Source organism: Etheostoma spectabile, chromosome 7 (genome assembly GCF_008692095.1).
Source record: "Etheostoma spectabile isolate EspeVRDwgs_2016 chromosome 7, UIUC_Espe_1.0, whole genome shotgun sequence".
Lineage (NCBI taxonomy): Eukaryota > Metazoa > Chordata > Actinopteri > Perciformes > Percidae > Etheostoma > Etheostoma spectabile.
Genome location: NC_045739.1, coordinates 13992869 through 14019225, shown reverse-complemented (window position 1 = coordinate 14019225; position 26357 = coordinate 13992869). Strand labels below are relative to the sequence as shown.

The following is a 26357-nucleotide window of genomic DNA, read 5'->3' as shown; positions in this document are numbered from 1 at the left end:
GTGTGTGTGTGTGTGTGTGTGTGTGTGTGTGTGTGTCAGTGTCAGCGTTCCCAGGCTGGGGTGCTCTGGGGTTGAATTCAACTTTAAATATGCAAATAATGTGTATTAAAGCTAAAATACAGTTTTAAATTGGGCTTTGTAAAAACTACACAATTTTTTAGTCACATAACAAATTAATCATTTTGCCCATAATGAAGAAAAATTGACATTTTCACAGGTTGTAACACCTCCTATTGTGTGTGGGTGGGTATGTTGTGTACATGTGAAAAGAAGTAAAGGAGAAGAGAGAGAAGAGAGAAGAGAGAAGAGAGAGAGAGAGAGAGAGAGAGAGAGAGAGAGAGAGAGAAGGCTAACCTGACAAGAACCTGTTCTCCCTTCAGGCTCCCGTTATCCACTCATCTGCTGCTGCTAATTAATACCACTGGGGAGGAGGAGGGGGGAAGACAGAGGGATGGGAGGTATTTCTCTTCTCTTTCTCCTGAGCTCTCAATGCTCAACACTGGCTTTGTTTCTCCTACAATAACTACCTTCTCTCTCTAGCATATCATAACGGCCTGGTCCACCTCTGCCTCGCCCTTCTCCTCCTGGAAAAAAAGCTGCAGCAGTTTTTCGGCTGCTCTACTTAGCGGGTCACTGGCTGCATGTGGCCGTCCATCAACGAAACACGCGACAGTCGAGTGATGAAAGAGGCAAGGAGGACTGCCACTAGCTTGCCACACAAAAGCCAACCATCTGTTCCGAAAAACCTTCCTGTGGGAGGTGGCGTTGGATCACTAACATTGAGTCCGATCGTCACTTCAGCCGCCAGCCCGTCTAACTTTGCTAACCTCTATTTACTCTTTGTTAATTTTTTTTATTTACACACTATTTTTGTATTACCCAAGCAGTTTTTGCACACCTGTGCACTACTTTCATTGTCTGCACGTTGCCTGTGTATTTTAGACTTTGCATACTATGGCACTTTTTAACTTAAGGAGTTTGTGTTCTCTCTTGGGAAACGGGGGGTGTACTGAAAAGTTACCAATGCTGACGTTTTAAATCTCCTATTGGCCTACATTTGGTTATGTCATTAATTTTGGTAAATGTTATTTCCTTATTGTGGAGTCATAGGCTCTCCCCCCACAGTACATAAAGAGTTTTAGGTGTTATTCCTAGGATGGTCAGGGGAGAGGGGAGGTCGTTTTCCTCACCATATCCTTTCAACCAAACTCAGTGAAACGCCAATTTCACCAAACAATGCATAAGCAAACTTAGAATTTCCAAATGTATTTAATGATCAGCGTCAACAGTCTACCATATTTAAAGCATATTTTAGCAACTTGCTGCACAAGTCCACTTGCTCTGATATTTTAAAAAAAACTATACTAAATCACATTATTAATTATAAAGCTGAATGCTGCATTTAATGATATTTGTATAGTGACATGGACACTGCTATTTGCATGTGTGTTCATGCATTGTTTATTTTTAATTAGATCAATAGGATGTAGTTAATATAATAAAACAAGACTGAGAATCTTCTGCCAAGCTAGCAGCTCTGTGAGGCTTTACTTAGTACTTACAGCAGTGCATTGAGCTAAATGCTAACATTAGCATAACATGCTCAGAATGACAGTTCTAACATGTTGATGTTCAGCAGGTATACTGTTTAAAAAGCCATCCAGTAGTTGTTAGGGTTAGGGTAGGGTTAGTACATTTGTCAATATCAAGTTATACTATCCCAAACTTTTACAATTGCATGCTGTTAAATTCCATTTAGATTGAATATACTTTGGGGAATTGTTGGATCCCTGTAAATTATAGTGAGTGGTCTAGACCTATTCTACCTGTAAGAGTAGGTCTAGACCACACACTTATGTAATGATTTGACATTGTAAAACGGAATTTAATTTAACTTTCAATTTACAGTATAATCATTTCTACTATGATCATAATGCAGATTTTTTTTCTAATATGTGCTGCAGGGAGCCTTTGTAGCATGAAATCCAAACACAATAAATGCACATCTCCACCCACACAAACAAAAAACACAGAAAAAAAGTCAATGACGCATAAAATGGAACATAAAGTAAAAACTTGACAAACAACAACATAAAACACACGTTCAAGAAAGAAACTGTGTGTGTGTGTGTGTGTGTGTGTGTGTGTGTGTGTGTGTGTGTGTAATCGTGTAGTGAGAGGGGAAAACTTCCACCCAGAAAGCTATACATAAGTACAAATGCTTTCTTTCCTACATGTTATGGACACAGTAAAATCCCCTCACTGAATGTGAATAGTCATCGTCAATAAATGTACTGATTAGCAATGCTGCAAAGTAAGATAATGAGATTCGCTGCTGTGTTCTCCTTTCCACCCACTCCTAACCATGCCTGATTAATGATCTTATTGGGCCAGGCTGGGGCCATGCCAGTCCTGCCCAGTAGCTGATGGATCACACCGTCACAGCACCGTGTGCGAGTGTGTTTGTGTGAAACGTTGGAAGGACACCGAAGAAGACTACTCCTTCAACTCTAGAACTTTGGTAGGAGAAGAATTACATACACCAGATTAACACTAACATTTAACAACAGCTTTTAATAATGTATGAATAACATTGTATATTTTAGCTTCAGGTAAGTGTTTGACTATACAGACACATGGCTCATAGACTGTGGACAAAGTTTGGTTTAAAAAAGATTTAATACATTTTAGAGACTATGACTATGCTTAATTAAACCTCATTCTTTGTGTTTCAATATCATTACAATGTTATTAAATAACAATGACATTGTGATTCACACTTCTGCAGTCAAAATTAATAATGAAAGAATTAGCAAACTAATAACTATTTAATATTTATCTAATTATATAACAACAGAAACTTCAAGTTAGATGGGCTAGATGGATGGATGATAGAGAAGGGAACAGAAATGTATTTACTTATACACTAGGAGTGTGTGCGTGCGTACATGTAGACGCTGTATGTATCATTTTGAGTTATGACTACAATGCACTTGCAAACATTCATTTTACATTCTACTGTATGAGTTCACTTCCCATAATGCCCTTCTGATTTGACAGTGACATTTTTAGAGACTGGAGACAAAAAGGTAAGTTGCAAAAAACATTTTTACAGAGGTATTATTAGATATGAGGCTTTGTGCAGGCATGTGTGGTATGTACAGTAGATACTGTTTGTGTGTGTGTGTGTGTGTGTGTGTGTGTGTGTGTGTGTGTGTGTGTGTGTGGTAGCGGCTGCTGCTGCTGCTGCTGCTAGTTAATTTAGGGTGCAGCATCCTGGACTTGAAGAGGTTAGTTATATAAGGTGTACTTGATAAGCATGGATGACTTTTTGACAAAATGCAAAGTGATATAATGTGATGTGTGACAAAAAGTCAGGTTTTGGAAACATGCTTTCGGGGGTGAGAGGAAAAACAGAGGAAAAGAGTGTAAGACTCCATGTGTGTGTGTGCATGTGTGTGTTTTCATACGTGTGGGTCAGTCAGGGAAAGTGATCACAGAAAGGCCGACATGGTTGAAGAGGTACAGTATGTGCATGTGTGTGAGGATGAGGTAAGATGCAGGTTAAAGGAGCCTGAAGGGTATTCTGGCCATAGGCAGGATCATTGCTGTGTGTGTGTGGTGTGTGGTGTTGTGTGTGTGTGTGTGTGTGTGTGTGTGTGTGTGTGTGTGTGTGTGTGTGTGTGTATAGATACGCCAAGGAAACAGGTCACACAAAGAAGACTGAAGTTACATAAGCGGTAAGTTTCTAAGATTTGGGTCATGGCAGCTGAGTTAAATACAAAAGGGGCAACATAAGATGACATTTCCTCTAAACTGAATAAATAGACTTGAAACATTCCACATGTGAGGCAACAACACTTTCCCTTTTAACAAAACAATGCTGATTACACTGAATGGTTGGTTGGTAAAGTTGGTGCCTAGGTTTTTTAGTAGTAACAGTCCCATCCCTTTTCTGCATATACAGTGTAAGGTGACTCATAGTTGGAGCACTCCAACTGTCTTGGTTGAATAAGCAGCTGTGCTAGAAAAATATCTGGCTCTTAAAACCAGTCAAAGGTACAAGCCTGTGTGATTAAAAACTTAAGGTCAACTATAACTCCCAAACAACATTTCTGTGATAAACAAGCTTAAAAAGCCTTCAAAACATTGTTTTCCTCAATCAACGTCTTTCTGTGAGCGACTGGATCCTACATGAACACGCTATCTATTCTGCCAAATGAATGACTGTTTTAGGTAACATCAGGAAGTGGGATAAACAGGAAAAAGTTGAAATTAATTAATCAGTAGTCAAGTTTCTATCTAAATTTAAATACATTTCCAGTAAATCAGCAAAAAAGCCGAAAGAAAATTAATTAATTCTTTATTTAAGAATGAATATGTGTTTTCATTCACTACTTTTATGTGAAATAAGGAGTTGGATACACTGAGACACGTGGTGGTGCTAATTCGCCACTCGGGTTCCATTACACCAAAAGCAGAGGGCGTACGAGAGAACGTAATTAAAACAGTGCTAGTCAAACCTCAAATTAACAAAACAATGTGGAAAACTGGATGGAAAAAAATTACATTTATGTTTCTTTTGTAATTTGAGCCGTGTTACAGTCTCATCGTCGCTCCATACATCTGATGTTTTCTTCTGCAGCAAATTTATTTGCGTTTCTATTGAACTGTCACTTTCTGTTTTTATCAATAAACCAAGTTTTCTTCCGAGTAACTGTAAAGTAATTTTCAGTGTTTTAAGTCAGGTTGCCAAATGAAAATGCGCATAAAAAGGGGAATGGAACTTTGCGAGTATGACTGTGGTATTGTACTGATGGAAAGACTGCTGTAAAAACTGAAATCAAGCCAAATTTACCATGCTAGCTTTTAAGTACAGACATTAATACGTTTTCCTCTTCTTTATCTATCTTAGCTATTTCATATTTGAGAGTGAGACCCAGCCATTATATAAGTATGACTTTTGGATTCTATTTATGAATTTCACATGCATACAGATAAATAAAACACACAACCTAAGGTATCAACTTCAGGACTGTTTACAATGTAAAAATAAGGCTTAAGAAGCACTTAAACAATAATGTACAGTTCTGAAGTTAATAAATGAAATATATAAATAAAACTGCACAGCTGAAAACAAATGCAAGAAACGTTTAAACAAATGCCAATGCACTGTGTGAAATCCAACATACTGGACCATTATGGTTTTGGAGATGGCTGATCCTCAGTGGCTGGAGAAAAGTATCTTTAGGTTTTTGTTTGAAAATAATGTGGCTTGGCAAGCTGTAATAGACATGCTGGCAGTTTCTACTTAGCAAGGTACAAAAGAAACCCTTCATGTATGTGGTTGTCTGAATCCCTGCTCAACTGGGCATCTGCAGGGAGACTGAGGTCAAAGGGCAGGAGGTTTCCTGGCCTAGATATTAACCTATGGAGGGCCTATAGAATTCGATGTGCATACACAAATGCACACCCACACGGTGTGCATTCAGAAGCCTCTCTCCTGGCCCTTCAGGATGAATGTGTTGTGCACCCACAGACAGAATAAGAAGAACAGAGAAAAAAAAAGAGGGGATATTTGGTGTGAAGAGAGATTTTATTAACTTTCAGCTGAACCCATACAGTGCATTAAAAAGGGTAAAATGTGGTAAAGTTTGAAGGTAAGGCAGAGGAGAAGGAGCTGGGAGGTAGAAAGGGGGTGGGGGGGGTGCAAGAGGCACAAAGAAATAAAGAGCTGGAGTCGGCTGGAAGAGGGAGTGTGGGGGTACGACGAGCACATACGGACAGGTGTCTCAGATGTGAAGTCTCTTGGGTTCTGAGAGTCATTGAGATGCCTTATTATATCCTGATGGTAACGGAGTGACAGACGCTCCGTGAGAATGTGGGGTTGAATACAAGTCACTACATCAAACCCCATCTAATACATATTCATTTCATTTCATGGACCCTTCCCCCCTCTTGCCTTACTCCCTCTCTGAAGTAAGTGTTTGTGTGTGTGTGTGTGTGTGTGTGTGTGTGTGTGTGTGTGTGTGTGTGTGTGTGTGTGTGTGTGTGTGTGTGTGTGTGTGTGTGTGTTTGTATTGTGGTATATGTGTCTGCAGCCTTGAGTTTTTCAGTGTTGCTCACGCATGCACCTGCATTTAAGTGTGTAGACAGGTGCATGCACCTGTGAGCAGTTACTGTATGCACACACACACGTTTATCCATGTGTATACATGCAATAGTGTACCTGTACCTACTAAAATATAATACATTTAAGTATATCATTCCAACCAGCAGGTCCTGCTACAGCAAAATGGGTCCTAAATCAGTTTAATTGTTGCGGAGAAGGTAACATATGTCTAGTGTTGCACTGAAACAAGCCCAGGCCAGTCTGCTTTAATTATTGCGCTGGCCAGTCCAACATGCATTCCCAGTGTATCCTCACAGTGATCCTGTCTGGTAGTAAATCAAAATTTGTCTGTTCTGGTGACACAGACAACGTCCCTCTGTGTTCAGTACTTTCAGATATCAGTCTTATTTTACAGTAGTATTCCATACTGAAAGCTTTATACCTGTATTGACACTGTGTTAAGTTACTGCTGATACAAACATAACATCTTGCTGCTGCTTCACATTAAAAGCTTTTGTACAACAAAAAAGCAGGAGGCTTTTATTGTGAAGCTGCTATAGGAAATCTAAAGTGCTTATTGTGAAGTAAAGGTATCTTTGTTTCCAGTGCCATTCTCTAATAAAACGTACAAGCTGAAACAGACACAGTGAGCCGTTAAATGAAGAGCTGCACGTGACCGGCTTTTCTGCAAACCAGCACACCTCCAACAACGTATTGTATCATGCTGTGCAGTGCAGAGGAAAAAAACGTCATGCTGTGCCAGCATGGCTTAAGTGGTCACAGTTGTTCACAGCTCAGCAAGACTATTCCCGCCATTATCAAAAAATGGCATGTCAAGAGCAGCTCAACCAAGTGCTGGTTTTAGCTGGTGTCATTTGAATCGTTGTCAGAGGCCTGAGGAGGTAAAACTATCCAGTCAGTCCACAATAATAAAAAAAACAAAAGATCAGAGAAAAGTTCTCACAGTATCTTGTGACTTGTTGGATTTATCTCGCGACCCTTTGTGATTTCTCGAGCTCCATGTTTGCAACCACTGTCCTGAACTGTCAAACATTAGACAAACTCCACTAGCTACCATCCTCCCTGTGTCACATCAGTAAGATTTTTCATCTCACACCTGATTTGCAAAGACAAATGCTTTCAGCTTCTATATTTTTGATATAGTGTTTGAAAAATAACACAAGCAGCGAGAGGTCAAGGTGGCACACTTCCAGTTGCTGGTTGTGTCGAGCAGAGCGTTGAGCAAAGTGACAGCTTCTGTCAGTGGCTTTCCGGGAGAGGAGGCGAGAGAGCAGGAGAGGATGAAGTAGGACAAGCAGGAAGGAGTGCCTTGTTTATACTCTGCATCCCAATAATGCTTGACAGCCTTCTTTCTGTATTCCTGTTCTTACTTGATAAAATAAAGACCATTCTACACTGAGTTATAAATGTCAAACGGTGGTGAGCTGTGTTGACCCATTCAGGTTGAGTTTAGCAGTAAGCATTTATTTCATGGTCTGCAGTCTTTGCGGAAGATTTGAAACAAATAGGTGATTTTAATGTATCTATCTTTTCAGATATTCTTGAAAAACAAAAAACAAAAAATAAATAAGGAAATCGATGCTTCACATCTGACAATCACTGACTTAATTTGCTTTGGTTCAGACTCAGTCTTTAGGGCAAAACACTACCATGAAAATCAACTGATGACCAGTGTCCATTTATCTGACTGGCCTTCGAATAAGCTCATTCTGTGGTATAATTGTTGCAATCCAGAGTGCTACAAAAACCAGCCTTAAGCCTTTTATTAGCCATATGGAGAGTGCTACAGGCCTGGCTGGTTTGAGAGGGAAATGCGGTGCTGGATGGGTGCCAAATCCTCAAGGAGATAGCAAGAGAAATTCCTCGCTTTTAATTAAGAATTTAATACTGAGACTGCAAATAGTGATTAGTATGTAATTAAAAGCTCCGGCAGTGTTACACATACAAGTTAATTTAATATCTGCATGTATGTGTGCTGTGTGTGTGTATATATATATTTTCATTTGCGTGCATGTGTATGTATGGAGGGAGCCTTAAAAGGACACTGTGCTGATAATCTCGATTTGTTCTCCAAATGATAGCTCAAACAGTTTAAAATAAAAATACAAATGGGGTGGAGGAGAAGTGATAAAGTGATCAAAAGTGATTCATAAAGATATATGTGGCAAAAGGGATGACCACAGTTATACATCTCAAAAAAATATATTTTTACTTTGTTATTCATGATAAAAACATTATGATGATTATTTTATCAGGTGTTTTCATGTTACAGAAGTATAATTTATGACATTTCTTACTTATTGTTTCTCATTAGTCTCTGTGTAACAAAACATATGTATGCTTAACTGTGACATGGTGAATTCTGAACAACAATCTGTGTATTTTCTACCTTCAGTAGTAAAGCTCCATCTATACACTTTTATTACTTAGGTTTCCAATGTGATCGAGACAGTGTTTTTTTTTAAGCTTAAAATTTCCTTTTATCGTGGTTGTTTTTAAACACACCAACACACTTGAAATGTAATGAGAAGCCAAGGTAAAGCTGGATTCTGGCAATCTTTTGCCGTTTTGTCACTGAAATGGGTATTTCATTCTCTAAAGGTTGATTACATTTAGTATCAGATATGAGCTTTGATAGCAAAATGTCAAAAAATATCATTTAAAAGGTTTAATCAATGACAAGGTATCTATATTGTATATCACAATTTCGAACATGGTGTCGAGAGGGAGACTTTGACCTTGAGACACTTACACGTGCACACACGTCTTGACAGCAGATTGGTCTAGCGTGACATGTAAACTGGGAATGCTGGGGCACATGTAAGAGTTCTGTATGTGTTGCCTAGTGACTAAGGGGGTCAACACAGAGTCAGAGGTGAGACTCAATAAACAGATGGCTGTGGTATTATCCTCTTCCTGAAATGACTCTCAGGAAAACCCAACAAACACATAATTTTTCACATAGAGCCGCACACATTCACAAGCACTACATCCCGTAGATGTACAGACACACTCTGTTTCCCACAGATTGTCTCAAAGCTGAATCACAACAAGCACAGTTTGGTGGTGACATTTTTCATTTGGGCTCAAAAGAAACAAGCTCAGGAGCCTAGGTGCAGCTACAGCCACATTATGACTCCCAGCAGCCAATGACAACAGCCTTTCTCCACATACGTGAGTACACTTGACACCGTGCACCGACCTCCACTGAGCTCAGTCGCAGATCTCCCACAGAACAGGCAGGAGAGGAAGGGAGCCAGAATAATGGCCCAGTGCTGATTCATATCAGGTGATTGTCTGTGACATGTGGAGTTCAGCCAAAGGCCAAAGGCCATAGCGGTAGCGCTGCCCTTTACAACGTCACATTAGGCCTTGCTAATTCGCAGGCAATTAGCCTGGCTGCATGGGAGCTTGCCCAAGGCGACGGGGGTCGCAAGAGAGCAAGTTCGTCAGCACAGACTGCAACAAACCATTTGGTGAAGGTACAGGTGAAAGTACTGCATTTCTCTAAGGGGGTGAGTGAGCGAGCTTTGAATGACCAACATTTCTCATCACACTCAGCCTGAATAAAATAGAGCAGCATAGAATACAAATTAATCTTACATACTTTTTCCCTTTAATCAATTCAACAGTTAGTCTGACTCTTAAAATGGCTTGTTTTGTCCGACCAGCAGTCTCTATCCTAAGATATTCTATGATGATATCAAAGAGCAAATAGTTTGGCTGAAACCAGTGAATGTTTGTCATCTTTTCTTGATAAATGACTTAAATCCATTATCAAAATTGTACTGTTGATTAACTAAAAGTTTCAAAACTAATTAAACTAAATAGAATAGAAAATAATTTTGGGTTCACACCTGCTGCAATGCCAAATCGGGCCAGAGGTGTAAAGTGGGGGTGCCCTTCCCTACTTCCTAACCACTACTTCCTGACTTCCTCTTGCCCGGTTGTCGAGCCAGTGGAGTAAGGTGGGGGAGCCAAGACCGTTGATCAGACCACACCCATTTAAGAACAGTGACATCATTTTTATCTCAACTATACACCCGTACAGTTTTGTGACTGCATCTTGCACGGTTGTCGGGCTTGGACCACACCCATCTTCAAATTCGGCCTTCATTTTGATCTCAACTACACACTAAAATATATTATATAAAATATATATATACAAAATATTAAATATAGACAAATTTTCAGTGAAAGAAATGGGATAAATTTCAGACAGGCTGTAAGTCAATTATCATGGAGTGAAATCTATCAAACAGTAGATACTCAGAAAGCCTTTTCATTGTTTATAAAAGATGTTACGCAGGTTTACAACTCATGTTTTCCTCTCCAATCAGTGCCTTTGAAACACAAAACGTTCAAACCGTGGATAACTCCAGCTATCATAAAGTCATTGAAAAACCAAAATAGATTATATAAAAAATACCTTCTTTATCCTACCCCATTTAATCTGTTGCAATTTAAAAAATACAGAAAAAGACTAAATCATGTCATAAGAGGAGCAAAAATCCACTATTATAATGTGAATTTAGTTGAACATAAAAACAATGCATCTTCTTTATGGAGAACCATCAATTGTATTCTTAATAAAAAACATTCTAAAAAGCAGTTACCAAATGAATTTAAGATTGACGATTCTATTGTCTCAGATCCGCAACAAATTTCCAAAAGATTTAATGACTTTTTTTCTGATGTAGGTCCAACATTAGCTTCTAAAAAACCATCTAGTCATTTTGGACCACTAGAATACACAAATTTTCCAAAGTCTCAAGATTTTAACCTTACATCTGTTACCGAGGATGACATTAGAGATATAATTATCAATTTAAAAGACTGTTTACCAGGACATGATATGATTGAAAGTAAAATATTAAAAGCAATTTACCCTGACATCATTAGGCAAGGCAAGGCAGCTTTATTTCTACAGCACATTTCAGCAACAGGGCAATTCAGTGCTTTACACAAAAAACAGTTAAAAATAAAAAAACAGATAAAACAAGACTAAAACTTACAGTGCAGTATAAGAAATGAAACATTAAAAAACTGAACAACATTTAAAGAAAGGCAACTTCAAAAAGAAAGGTCTTCAGCCTTGATTTAAAAGAACAGAGTCGTGGCTCTGGAGTTTTATGGACGTTTGTTGCAGATGTGTGTGTGTGTGTGTGTGTGTGTGTGTGTGTGTGTGTGTGTGTGGTAGTGGTGTGTGTGTGTGTGTGTGTGTGTGTGTGTGTGTGTGTGTGTGGAAAGTGAGCAGAAGAGAGATAGAGAAAGAAAGAAGAAGCAGACGTGATGCGGCTGGAGCAGAGTTGGTGGAATAAGTTTAAGTTTTTTACATAGTGTGCGGTGTCCTAAATAAAACCCAGACTGGAGCCAAGTTCATTCATTTGCTCACCAGAAACGGGTTTAACCTGATGTTTACGCTAGATTCACGCTTTTCTTGCACAGATGTGATGCTATTACAGTGGCAAAATCTGGCTGCAGACATATGAACACCTGGCAAAGTATAGTGTTAGTTCACCACAATTTGCCATAATGAAAAATATGCGCGCGCACACACACACACACACACACACACACACACACACACACCACACCCCCCCCCGCTAAAACTAAACTAAAAGCATAAAAGGAAAGCTAACTAACTGTAGGGCAGGTGGTGAAGGTCAGTATTTACAGTTTCTGATTGCAAAAACACATCAAAAACTGATTAAATTAGAGACATTAAAAGACAAAAACAAAGCAAAAAAAGAAACCCCTGTGTGGCTTTGGTCTTCCACTGCGTACTCACTATGAGTTAAGGTGGACAATAGAGTGGAGGGACACGTGGGTGTGAAGGGGGTGCGAGGGGGATGCAGAGGGCATGGGAAAGTAGATTGGTGTGCATTGTAGGACAAGGACAGAGAGAGTGAGAGGTTGGTAAAGATAACATAAGGGAGAAAATGCTGTTCCAGTAATATACAATCAGCGCCTTGCGCTTGTAGGGAAGCCTTGAAAGTGATTTAATAAAAAATAAAAAATAAAAAAGGTATTACGTGTATTTTTTTTGGCAAAATGGAAGTTATCACTGTATTGACGTTTAGAATTCTTGAATCGATAAAGAAAAACTGGACTCCCGGCACTGATCCTTCTGATCCTCCAGTGTGTGCAACAGGCTCCAGCAGTCTCAACTAGAGTTGGGCGGAATCTAAATTTTGACGCCGTCACCAAACCGTTGGCTTGCTACACTGTTCAGAAACTGAATATCAAACACTATTAATGAAACACCTCTCCTTTTTCATTAGGTCGGAACCCAAAATGCAGACAAGTTTTGTTTCAAAAGAAGCTGGAGGCAGCAAAAAAAAAAACACTGGCTAAACTATTTAAAAATGGTGGGTTTGTTCAGGACACCCCGGTCTGTTGCTAGCAGTGATGACGCAGTGATTAGTGAAGATTCTCTAGGACCAATCAGTAATCTGCAGGTTTTCACGTCACCTTTTGGTATTGCCTCAGCTCGCTTAGAACCTTGACGGAGGTGATACTAAAAAAAGTCTGTTAGCAGGTACCAGATACTTTTTTTCATAATGGAAAAAAAAAAAAAGGTGAGTAGAGTCGAGGCAAGTCAAGCAGGAACCATGTAATGAAAAAAACACCATAAGCTCCCCGGATGCTGTATATATTTCTTTCCACTGCCCGTACGACTTAGGATGGGTTTATATGCAGTAACTGAATTTCACTACATTGTATTTTATGTATGTGACGAGTAAGAATAAAGTTTGTTTTGTTATATGTTCACATGCATGGCCAAAACGTGGATGCTTCGCACACACACACACACACACACACACACACACACACACACACACACCTTCAACCCGGTGCAGAGCAGAGATACAATAACCACAGTTTTGAGGTGGGCACCGAAGATTAGTGTCAAAAATTTAGTATCCGACCAAATGTGAAGTATGGTAAACTCCAAAACCCTTCTGTTCCTGACTTATAGCATTGAACATTGGCTAGTAAAATGCAGTAAACAGTAAAGTACAGTAAAGTTGACCTTTGGGATATAAAATGCAATCACTTCATCATTTCATTCTATTAGACATTTTTGTTAACTTTCACTTTTTGTCAGTATTAGCGTAGGAATTCCTGATTATGACCAAAAATGTGTTTTGTGAGGTCACAGTGATCTTTGACCACCAAATTCTTATCAGTTCATCCTTGAGCCAGATGTAATGAAATTCAGTCCAGGCATTCCTGAGCTATCGTGTTCACGAGAACGGGGCGGACATGAGGTCACAATTATCCTGACCTTTGACCACCAAAGTCTAATCAGTTTATCCTTGAGTCCAAGTCCCTCGATGTGCTCTTGAGATATTGTGCTCACGAGAATGGGACGGACTGACAGCCAGAAAACATAATGCCTCCGGCCACGGCTGTCGCCGACGTGAAGGAATGGAAAATAATGTGGGCCTGATGCAACACTGTTTGCATTCCACTCCAGTATACTGTATCTCCATTCCTTTGCTTACAAAACAGAAATGCTAGACATGCATGTTGCACAAGATGAATTTAGGAATGTCAAGCTCCATAAAAAATGGCTTAAGCATTTGTGTGCTACTTAATTTCATGTTTTTTTGGTTACGGATTCTAAACCTCCTCCACAGCTCCGGAGGAAGGTTCTCATTACTCCTCAGATGAAAAGAGCTCTCCATATTCATTTCTAGCTAAGACACAAAAATCTCACGACCTTGGAAAGCTACATGATTATACCAGCTAACTAGGTTGTCTGTTTTATGCACTTGAAAGTGTGTGTGTGTGTGTGTGTGTGTGTGTGTGTGTGTGTGTGTGTGTGTGTGTGTGTGTGTGTGTGTGTGTGTGTGTGTGTCCTGGTTTCAACTCTGCGCTCCTGCGCTCTCACATTATCATACAGAGCAGACGGAGTGCGTGTGCTGGGTAGTAAAACCCTCCTCTGCTCTCTGACAGTCTCCTCTCTCTTCTCCAACTCTCCCCCACCCTCATCTCCTCTCCCCTGCTGAGCTCCCCGTGTGTAATCTGCAGACTGCACACGTACACTGCCTACCTGAGTGGGGGTCTCTATGTGGGTGTAGAAGCTTGTGCATGTGTGTGTGTGTGTGTGTGTGTGTGTGTGTGTGTGTACACACGCATGTGTGGCAGAGGGTGAAGGAGACAGCAAACAGCACAGACCATGTATGAGGCGTTTTCTGAAAACTCACGCATTCGCTTTCTGTACATTCAGAAAACACGAATTTCAAAGTGTGTACTTGCAACGTGTGAGTCGACTATGTCTGCTGAACGTGGCAGCCAGACAATCTCTGTGTCTGCGTCCCACTGTTTGCAGCTGACAGCAATCACCTGAACTGGAATGAACCAGACTTATGTAACTTTCCCTGTGACGGCAATGGCTGGTGTAGAACAAGCCCCACTGTTTTTGAAGCGGGTCATCCAGAAAGCAAAGGTTTACAGCTTTTTCTCAAGGACTAAGACAAAAATGTGATTGGTGTTTTAACTTGAAGTACTGCTTAATTTGTTCCTTTACATGCTACTAAAATGCAATACAATCTCACAACAAACTCTCTGCACTGATATCATGAATTAATGCCAAAGCGTGAAAATACAGCTACTTGAATGCAGACACACACACAAATCTATGCATCTAGAGGTGTAACACCCAAATACATCCAGCAGGAGAAAGCAGTCATGAGCTGCAGCAAGAAAAAGCCTGAATGGTCTTAATAACCCCTATCCTCTCTCTCCGAACAAGAAACAAATTGATTGAATCCTACATGCAGGTAAGAAGCAGTGCCAACCCAACCTGGCTTTTATCATAACCTTTTCGTCTCAGTTTCTGGCATGCATCTCTGCTCAGGGAATGGTGTGTGGAAGATTATAGACGGGGAACAAAAACAGGTTTGTGAAAGGGAAAGAAGCAGAGAGGAGAGGAGTTAGTGACTAAGAGAGGGTGGGATTGGTGGAGTGCAAGTGTTTGGGAGATGAAGATAGAAAGTGAAAGAGATAAATAATGAGAGAAGAAGAAAAATGTCCCCGCTCCCAGAAAGATGAATTGGTTGATAGTTTGTAGACAGCTTTTTCAATGTGTCAGTGGAAGGACTATATCCATCCCCTTCTTCACTAATAAGGTAGAGAATCCCCAAGACACAACCTTAGGGATCTATTCATTCGTCTCAAATAACACAGCCACCTTTCTGCTCACATTAGCCAGGATTTGAACAGCTGCATTTACATAAGGATATAATAATGTTGTCTGAATGAGACCAAACACCTCTGTCAATCATTCCTGGTTTACTAAAAGGTTTCTGTGCTCTTCAAGGCAACCACTGGATCAGATTTGTGCAGTTTGAGCACGAGCAATAGGGTTGAGGTTCGAAAGCATTTGATCAGTCCAGTATCAAATCCATTTGTTGACTCCAAATCTAGGTTTAGCTGTGAGGAAGCAGGGGGATGCATCTTTTTATCATTCATCAGAATCAGATCATCTATATTATAAATGCCTTCTATATGATTTTAATAGATTATTAGTGTGTTTTCTTGTTGGATTCACTTGTGGCTCGCAACAAAAAAATAGCCAAAATGATCACTTCTATGTAAACAGCACAATTGCTTAACATGGTTGTTGAAAGGCTTCCCGGTGCTTTGTGGCCAATCTCGGCGCTTCAGCAGCCAGTGTGAACCCGGTATAAGACGACTTTAATATCTGTGAATCAAATTCCAAAAAGTAATTGTCATTTAGTAGCATCAGCCTTTTACATAAACTGACGTCCTCTAATATTTTCTCTTACAATGATTATGAGGACCCATAAGATCAGGAGCTGGAGTGAACTCGGATTCATTTGGATCCACCAGGGTATTAGATTTGTTGACAAACAAACCTGAGACCAGCTATAGAAGCTTAACACTAAAACGCCAGACTCTATGTCACATAGTTTCTCTTTTTTGTCTCGTCTTACCTTCCAGCCGCTGCCTGCCTCTCGGTAGTAGGGGAAGTTGTCACAGATCCACTGGTAGATCTCACTGAGGGTCATCCGTTTGCGTGGCGAGCCGTTGATTGCAAAGGTGATCAGGCTGGCGTAGCTGTAGGGCGGTTTACCGTCTCTGTGCTGTGCAGCTTCCTCCTGGTCCAGCGTTGTTCCGGCGTCCAGATGGGCAATTTTCTTGCCAGGCCCGTGCCCATGATGGTGACCGTGGTGGTGGTGGCCATGGTGGTGGCCGTGGTGGTGTCCCGCATCTGCCTTCTGTATGGCTGCCCTCATGTTGAGCTGGGGGAGCCAGTCCATTGAGGTCAGGCTGCTCTCCAGCTCAGAGGTCATGGTGCTTGTAGTCCGAGGGGTCAAAAGGAAAGGGTGAGAGGCTCAGCGACGTGGCGTATGGAGGATCTCCTGTTGGTTCACTGAATGGGTGCTGTGCAGAAGCCTTGGCTCAAGTCTGGAAGAGCAGGAGGTTTGTTTACTACGCCTTTTCATCTCCTTTTGCTGGAGCAGAAAGCACACTTGGCAGAGACACAAAGATGTTAACTCACACATGACTTTCCACCTACATTGTAGCTTTGTATATGGAAAACTAAACATTTTGGCATGGTCATTACTTGGTCTTTAATACTGCACATAAACATGATCTGCACTGTGAGCTTTAAATAAGAAAAAAAAGGTAACCAAACAGTTATATAACATCAATTGAACAGTAAAAAGCAAAGCAGTAAGGGGAAATAAGTATGAGTTAAGTGTCTTACTCTTCCCATTCCTTTCCATCTTTCTTTGGGCCAAAGCATCTGGGGAAGTAACCAAAGTGAAAGGTAGAGTCCTTCTCTCGTGCATGTTCACAAGTTCTTCATTTAGCCAGTGCGATGGCCGCTGCTGCAACGCACAAACACAAAACCACACAAGACGGTGAGCTTGCACTGCCAGACAGCTTTCATAAGATATTAATATCGCACAACCGCTCAACTGGCCTCGGCATCTGTCCAACCCGATTAAAACTCTTCTCTCTTTCTCTCACTGTTTTCTGTCTATCTGGATTGCCTCTTACTCTCGTTCTCTCCAAAATGGAAATGGCAATTGGATCTGCAGAGTGACTAAAAGCTGGGGAATTGTTTTCACAAGTGCCTGCCAAATGGGGGGAACAGCTCGGGAGGAATTCCTAACCTCTAGAGGAGCCAAAAGGCTCGTCCCCTTTCCTCTCTGTGCAACACCCCCCCAACACTGTGTTTCTATTCTCTGACTCTAGACTCTCCTGTCAAGTCCATGATCACCCAACCCCCATCCCCTACTCCCCCAGCCTCTCAGATCCTGTACAGACAAAACACACAATGAAAAAACTCAAGAAGCCCCAACATTTCAATTTGGTAGCTATTTTTAGAGCGGCACTGAACTTAAAAATGTGTCCTGTGCAAGTAGGAAAGGAACGGTTTTTTTGGTTAGTTTTTTGGTGGTGGGGGCTTTTGCAAATACTTTTATCATGATTCAGGAAGAAACAACAAAGACAATCGCATTTGGTGCATAAGAGACAAAATACCGTTGTTCTGTACTTTACTCAATAAACATTTGTAGATTTGTCACTCCTGGACTGAAAATGTCATGTGAGAGTGAAGATGTTGCTTTCAGACCACACTCTGATTCAACAAAGAAAATTGCCTTGTTTGATGCTTTTGGATGATAAAACCCCTACATTCTGAGTAGTGCAGGTAACCTACGAGTTTTACAGTGGAGTTATGGAGTGGGTCAATGCCAGTGAATAGTTAACAACGGCTGAATGGATATAGCCTCCTAAGGATACAGAAATCTACATCTAAACTTTCATCTACCATCCCATGCAGTAACCTTCACTTGTCCTTGAACAATAAAGCGTGTTGGCCCACGCACTTTCCATTCATGCTCACTGTATATAATCAAGGTGGGAGAAATCCAATGAGCCTGCCTACCAGCAGCAACACAAACCCCTGTCTCTCTTTCCACCAATCCCCCTGGAGAGCCCGATACACAAGGATGAAAAAGAGGCAGGGAAGTACTCAGCTCCCGCAAAAAACCTTGCTTAATTACAAGTAGAAAAAACAAATGTTTAGCAGCAGACTCATCAAGCCAAACAAGCCAGGCAGTGGGACTACGGGCAGGAAAGAGGAACAGAGAGACGAGATATGCCCGAGATATGAGGCCTCTTGCACAACACCACCCCCATCTCCTCCTCAAGGCCCTGCCACTGTGGGAGAAGCCATAGCCAACCCCCCTCTTACAAATCCCAGGAAGCCATCTTAATTAGTGCAACTTTTTTTCTTCATTCTTCTTTTTTTTCGCTGAAGGGAAGGTAGCATTGCTAGTTGCAGTGGTGGTGGGAATGTGGGGATGGGGGTGGTGACACACAAGACACAGAACAACAAGCACTTATTTTCCCCTCATTAAAAAGGAGGCTCAGACTGCAAATCTGTCTGCCACAAGCCCTGACCTGCTGTGCTGCTGTTGCTGAGATGTTAGGGAGCGTGGGTTGGCTGCATGGTGGCACGGTGTAGCTTCGCACCGCTAGCCTGGTGAGGCATTGGGATGATGAGTTATAGAAGAGAGCGGAAAGAGGGGCATGACTTGGCTTCTAGGGAGAGGGGCCCTACTGGGTGGGTAGACGCAACCAATTACCTAGTCGACTCAGTCAACTGGTCCCACAGTGACTGGGCTAACCTGAGCACTGTGCCTTTTGTTTCTGATATCTGCCATGTTTCACATCAGTCTCAGAGGCTCACATGATTTCAGGGGAGAAAAATTATCACTGCAGAGAAGACAGCTTTCAGTATTATATCTCTGCTTATCTTAGGGCTTATCTGTTTTCTACAGAAATGCATTGTATTGTACTGTATGAATAGATGCTGAGTGCTAAACTCTCATACCTCATCTCAGGTAACTGTTCATTAATATCTGAGTGTACTGAAACAGAAACATGTGAGAGAGAGGAAATGAACCCTTCTGTCTTTGTTGATGTTCCTTTAGGCAAAATCCTGCATTTTGGGCTACACATTTGGACTGGGAAAATCCATACAGTCTATTGGTATTAATGCAATGCAATGCACTTTGAACACTATACGTTTATGGTTAACTTTATAACAACAAAATGTTTCTGTTTACCTTTAGATGATTGAGTTTAATGCAGAATAATTTAAAGTAAATTTTATTACAGTTCAGAAAACGGTCCCTGAAAGGGTTCTCCTTGCTGCAGGGCAGGAGAGTACTAATTGTAATGCAGTGGTACAACCCCACAAGATTCCACTCAGTATCACTGATCAGAAAAAAAAACTTTACCAACCAGATAAATTTCAAAGAACTGATGTTCAACAGAAAATTAAAGGTAGCAAAGTGAGTATAAACTGGCAGCTGATCATACAGATGTAGGAGTGTTTGATTAAATAGTTTAAATGCTTAAAAATTTAGAGATAAACATTTAACTAACATTAGTAGGTATCAAAAGTGGTTCAATATCTGGCAAAAAGGAGAAAATGTGGCATCTCACGTACAAGTTAACGTTTGTTGTTAAAGGTTGTGAGCTATTACCTAGCACTCCCAGAAATTATTACAAGCATTAATATGAAAAGAGGAGCAATGATTTGGATGTTTATGAACAAAATCTTTCTTCCCCAAAGAATTTAAATACATCACTTTTTGCACTGTGGATGAAGCTTTCATGACTGGGAACATTGTCCCTTTAAAAGAGTTGAGGGTCTGTGTGTGTGTGATTGAATGTATTCACCAATTAGACTTTGTAGCTGTGATGCACTCACTCAGCTGTATGCATCACTAACAGCTAACAGTCCCCCGCTGCTAGCAGGCTTTTAGACTAGAGAGAGGCTTTACAGTTCTGCATTTTAATAGAGAACTTTGAATGGAGTGACAGGGAATGGGTGAGAGAAGGGGGGAGGACGCCAAAAGAAAGAGGCATCAAAATATTTTCAGAGGAAAATGAAGTAATGACAAAATACCCACCTGGAGCGTGCAGAGTAGGGGTTTCTGGCACAAACTGCCTTGGCATGGGTAAGGCTAATGTGTCAAAAGAAAGTCTGTAAGCATACTGAGCGCTGTCATGTCTAAGAGTGGGGGCCATTCAAAGGAAGGAGGAAAAGGTCCAAATAGCAGTATTGAACGTCTTAATTACTTTCTGCTTCAGCGCCAGAAAACATGCCTGTGAAGAGGTTCAATTATAAAATATCAAGGAAAATCAGCTGCCCTTATGGTGGCTGCTTGCTCTCTCAATGGAGCTGACTTAGGCAATCATCGTTTGGTACTGTCTACTTATTCTCAAAGGAGACCTGGAGAGGCATATGTAATGCACAGTTTCAAATTGAGATACATTGTATGGCCCTACTACTTTAAGTGAGTGGTCAGGCAAACAAATATTTGAAAAGAAACATAAGATTGGAGAAAAAGAGTTATAAGGAGAGAGAGGACAATCATTTATCCCTGACAGAACGGCACTTTTATCACTGGCCCATGTCAACCAAGTCAATCAAATGACATCTCAAATGAAACAGAACTTATCCATTTACACTAAATTTATCAGGTCTGAAAGAACATCTGATTGAAAGAAGGCAAGGAAATCAGTAGGTTCTACTGAATCCCCAAAGGCCTAGAGTAAAATATTTAGCTCACTAAGCCCACACAGACCCCTGAAAAACATCTGCCAAGGTAGAGGTAGTAACCCAGAAGACTTACTACTGCCGACTAGGAAAAAGCTATCACAATTCTAAATTCTGACTACGGCAAAGTTAAAAAGGCATTTTTTGTCATAAATAAAACATAGGAGTGCAGCATTCTGGCAAACTCCCCCAACTAAAGGTCCCAGGAGAGAGATGGGATGCTGTTTGTGAACTCACGCTTTGCACAGTAAAGGGGGGCTATAGCACTGCGTCACCACGACTCAAACTACATTCCCACATCCAGCCCTATTCAGCAAGGACTAGTCCTGTTTAAAAATTCATTAATTTACAGCAAAAATAGATTAAAGAACCCAACTGCACCAACCTAAAAAGTTTGGCTTGTGAATAGCATTAATAATTGAAGCGAGTATCCAAAACCTAGAGGCCCTGGCTCAGAGGCATGGCTTAGGTTTTGTTGCGCTTTATAATGGAGAGTAATTTACATTTTTTAGAAGTATAACAGCTTTTTGATGCTTGTTTATAATAACATTGTTTTACATGCAAATTGGCTTACAATTGTTAATCATTAAAACATAACCAGGAGAATGCAACAACACTCTCAGCTTGTGTAAGACGCAGGCTCTACATTAGGTTCACAATGGAGAATTTGCACTGAACTCTTGTCGCTTGAAGCACCGCTGCTGAGTTCAATCCAAATGACAGCCCTTTAAAAGTGATCATCCCCCATTTTATCTTTTACATCTTTCTCTTTCAAATCATAGCAACGCTTTACTAACAGAATCAAAGAGGATTTTGACAAGATAAAAGGATTTGCTGCATTTGAATCCAAAATGATGTGTACTTTCCTGGGGACAAGACAAAAATCACACAGACTGGGAGCACTCAGGGAACTAAAAGGTACTTAAAAGGAGATTAAGTCTGCTCTAATGCTTTCACCTTACCAGCCTGAAGATTTTGCTGAGGTACAGTATATAGGTAAATCAATACCGAAGGAATAGCTGATTTGGGAGGAAGGATCCACATTCACTCACTTGCAGGGCTCTGGTAATGACTTCTAATATCAAGTCATTTCAATAATCACTTTTCTAAATGATGATTTAAACAGCTGGTAAATTTAAAAAAAAATTGACCTTGTAGTTGACTGATAATTACAGAGGCAGATTAGAGGGCTTCTAGCTCAAACAAATGAGACCTCTTCCTCACCTCTTTTAATAGCTATGGCAAAATCTTTGAGCGTGGCACTTTACCAACAGCCGCTCTGGCGGAAGTGTTCACAATAAACAGTAGAAGATGTTTGCAGGCATTGATCCAACTGAAGAGAGTGGGTGTTGGTATTTACTAAAAGCATATTCTTACTTAGTAAGTCCTTAAGTACACAGATCTTCTTTCCATAGTTAAATGCAGATTCTGTATGGCGGCATGAAAAGGTGAGCCTATAGTCTGTTTACAGGGATCAACACTGTGGACTCAGACAGACAAACACCCAGCCCCTAGTGATGGGTTTGTACTTATGAGCTGTAAAAGATTAAGATTAAGATTAATGTATCCTTTATTTGTCCCACAAGGGGAAATTACAATTTACACTGTGCTGTTATTACACACATTACACACAGGCCTGAATTACACACACATGCTCAGGACCTATACATGCACTAATGGAGAGATGTCAGAGTGAGAGTGAAAAAAAAGACTTCTACACATGCTATACATGCTAACCCTAAATCATGCTGGGGTTTTTCAATAAAATGAATTTAGTGAAAACTGGATGAACACAGGATGCTGTGATCGTGTTTTGAGTCTATATTTACCTAAACAAATATCTATAATAGACCTTTTTCATAGCAGACATGTTGACATGTCATAGTAGGAAAAGCACAGGTGTATTCAAAATCATTAATGATGGCTGCATTCCACTAAGGAGAGGCCCTGGTAGTGTGCATGCTGACCCACTGAAACCGCTTACTGGGACACTTGATGGAATTGAGCCATCGTTAAGGTTATCAATTTCAGCTGTGCTTTGACTATGACAAGTCAAAATGTCTGCCGTGAAAAAGGTCCATTACTATATTTATTTTCTCCCAAAAAATTAATACATATAAATTGTATATTTAGTTTGCAGACATTAGCTGCTTAACAAAGCACATTCTGTCGCAATTTGGGTCTTAACTCTATCATGTTTTAATCGGGTGGCAACTCCTTCTTGGCAGACACTGAGAAGAAAGAGTGGCTGCCCAGCATTACTTATGAAGTCACACAAAAAGAATATCTTAAATCCCAATAAATATGGAAGAAGACATCATAAATCTCGACAGCCATGACTGATTCATATACTAGTGTAAAAGGGTCAAAAACTTTAAAAACTTTACTTTCATTTTTTGAGGGTTGTATTCATTATTTAATAATTCTGTTTACAATTTGTCAATCTTATCTCATTGAGCAGCCTAAGCTATTTTTATTTACCAACGTTTCCTGTGCTGGTTTAGTCACATCGTCCTGCCGAGTTCCTATAGCCCGCCTTCGCGTTGATGTGGCAACTTGTGTGGTGCTATTTTACGGTTTTCTTTGATACAGTAATAATTTTTAAAAAATTGTTGTAACATTTAATGCACATTGTTTACCGATAGTAGTAATATGTTACGCCAATGTTTTTAAGTTCTTTTCACAGCTAACAGTTTTGTAGACACTTCCGTTTCACCACTGAAGTTTGCCAAGTGACACTGCTTAAAGGGCCACCTTTTTTGGATGTGACTTGCATATCCCTGTCGGGATTTTGGCATCTATTCCTTGTGTAAATTCTGTTATGTAAATCAAGGTCCAGATGTGCAGGGACCAACCTGGATAAATACAGTATGTGTGTGTTGAATTGTCTTCCTGCAGGTATGTGCTCTGCGGTAATTGTAATTATGTTGTTGCCTATGTTTAGTGGCCTAACTCCACGTATCATATTGCATTGGATTACATTTTTGATAATTTTCATGGTTTTACTTTACTTTTTTTGAGAGAGATAGTTAATGTTTTGTTCTATTGATTTAGGAAAAAAAGGTTCATAGTCAGTTTTGCATTCAGCTAATTATTTTCTAACATAAGGAAACATACTGGCTAAGTCTTATGTCACAGTTCTGTAGTATTTTTTAAAGTTGTATTGGTTGAGACATTATAAAGAAGTTTGCTCAGAGTGCTGCTTTGCATTGATGATCCAGATATGCAGTGACCAACCTGGAGGCAATATCTGTGTGTGTGTTTTGGTCTTCCAGCAGAAAATGGAATAAATGGAGGAAACTGGTCCTCCGAGCCTTCTCATCTATGCCCTAACTAACATCTGTTACTCCGGCACATGGAGTTCATCTTTATTAAAGAAACTCAAATGCATGTAGAGTATACACAAATAACCTTCAATTCAACTTTCAAATCATCACTACACTTGTTTCTTAGCATTATATTTGCTGACATTGATGATAATTACAATGACCTTTCCGATGATAAAACAGAAATCAGGAAAACATTATGAGGGTTCCTTCTCTTCACGTTTCATGCAATTCTGCGTAACGTTTTAATGAGGCATTTAGGTCTATGAGTGATCTACTCAGAAAGTCTACAATGGCAATCAGCAGTGAGTGTGGCAGCTGTTTGGCAATTAAAAAGCCAAATTACCCTCAATCAACACCATTTACAAGCGCAAGTAAATCTCAGAGCAAATAATGATGAGAGAAATCTGTTCAGACAGCTATCATCTTGATAGGAATTAGAGCCACATCCAAATCAGGAACAGGGTACTCTCTCAAACGTTCTCTCAGTCTGTCGCCCACAAACACACACACACACACACACACACGCACACACACACACACACACACACACTCCCCTTGTCGGTGTGTGTGGAGAGAAGAAATATATAGTATTGGCTGGCTCTCCCTTCTGCAGCATGATGAAAGACACATTACAGTATAAGATGGTCACCGTTCATGGTAAGGTTATAGCGTCTTTATGGAAAGAGTCTGCAGCTATCCATTTGAGGCAGCCTATGGAAAATAAATCCATAGTGGGTGAGCATACCCGCACCATCACCTAACTTAGTGTAAAACGGTGACTAGAAGTGACCTGCGCTTTAATAAAAAAAAAACAGGTGCTCAAGGGCAGTTATGGCAAATTACCGTATCTTCTATCTGCATCAGGTAAATGAATTTCTTTTCACAAAAAGATTTGTCATTTAGTTGTATCTGTATCCAATATAAAGCAGATGTTAATGCCAATTCTGTCAATTATGTTAACTTTCAACAAAATGTTAACAAAAAAGTGTTGTAAAACTGACTATTTTAAGTTATATCTTAATAAATTGCCCAAACTAAACATGGGAAACAACTCAAAATGACACATTCATTAAAAAGTGTGCTGACTGATAAAACCATGAAACATGCTATATCTATATACATCTATATACATGCACGCATACACAAGTAGACAAAAATAAATCAACACTTATGGAATACATACAGTATACCTATATAAAATATGTTATGCTATGAACAACATTTGGTTAAATCTTATAAATCCCCTGAAGTGACTTCATCTTCCTTCTGTTACTACCTTTTCTTACGACCATCGAGTTCATATGTTTTAAACTTTGCAGTTGATACACCATGCTTTAAAGCTAATTTTTCCTCTCCATACAGTTACGTTGCTACTAATAAGGACTCTATGAGCTTGAATTGTTGCTCAGTCAGGCTAAAAGCTTCCACTGTTATTACTTATAAAGTATCTTGAACACAAATAGTGGTTCTACTGAACACCACTTCCTTCACAGCCTGTTACCTGACACCCCCCACTGTCTGCATGGAGACTATTAATTTGAAAACTTAAAATAAGTTGACTTTATCTGACGGACATTTGGGATGTAGACAAATGCTACAGTGTCATGCATACATTCTGTGACAGGCAGCGAACTTGTCATAGCCAGTCAAGTAAAAACACTTATTTACCAGCAGGCTGTATCACTATTTGTCACAAACATTCATGACTAACATTCAAACATTGCTCTGCACAGACTACTCACCGTCGTAGGTGAATACGAACCGGCTCAATTTTCTTTTGTAACGTTACTCTGGTTCAGAAGCTCCACACGCCTATTCTGCACTTGAAAATCCCCCTCGGAGACAAAAGCCTTGGCGCTGTCACTCCGGCTGCATGCACGGTGCTCTGCCGGCGTCAAACTGACCGCTGCTGTGGTCATTCGAAAGTCATGACGGACGGACTCGACCCGCAATTCGCATTTGCGCTCAACGACATGCAGATCCCGGGTCTCTGTGCTCCGCTCCGCTGAGAAACCACCGGAACTACTTCCAACGCCAGCCGGAGCACGTTGAAGATAAATTCATGCACCACAATAGGAAAAATGAAATCACATCCACTTAACTAGTTCCCAATTTCAGTATGAATGAGATTCTTCCAGGACACACGCAGACCATAATTAGGTCTAGCATAAAGCCTAACTATAACAACTAAAAGTAAAAATGTGACATTATTATCATGATATTAGGTTTTTATCTCTGTTAAGTAATCACCATCATCTAAGAATCATCATTA

General features: G+C 40.3%; 1 protein-coding gene across 3 annotated transcripts in view; it reads right to left on the bottom strand.

Annotated features, from left to right (window-relative positions):
• The window catches only part of LOC116692399 (forkhead box protein J3), a 58968-nt gene extending 32857 nt beyond the window's left edge, over positions 1–26111 (bottom strand). For 2 of the 3 annotated variants that reach the window (XM_032520675.1, XM_032520678.1), the window contains exons 1-3: positions 25828–26111; positions 16881–17004; positions 16102–16576 (exon numbers count right to left, since the gene is read on the bottom strand). In XM_032520675.1, the coding sequence (XP_032376566.1) occupies positions 16102–16461 (360 nt within the window). In that variant the 5' untranslated portion in view covers positions 16462–16576; positions 16881–17004; positions 25828–26111. Of the gene's footprint in view, positions 1–16101; positions 16641–16880; positions 17005–25827 lie in introns of all 3 variants that reach the window. The other variant, XM_032520677.1, reaches the window with a different exon arrangement.
• Between the last annotated feature and the right edge of the window lie 246 nt (positions 26112–26357).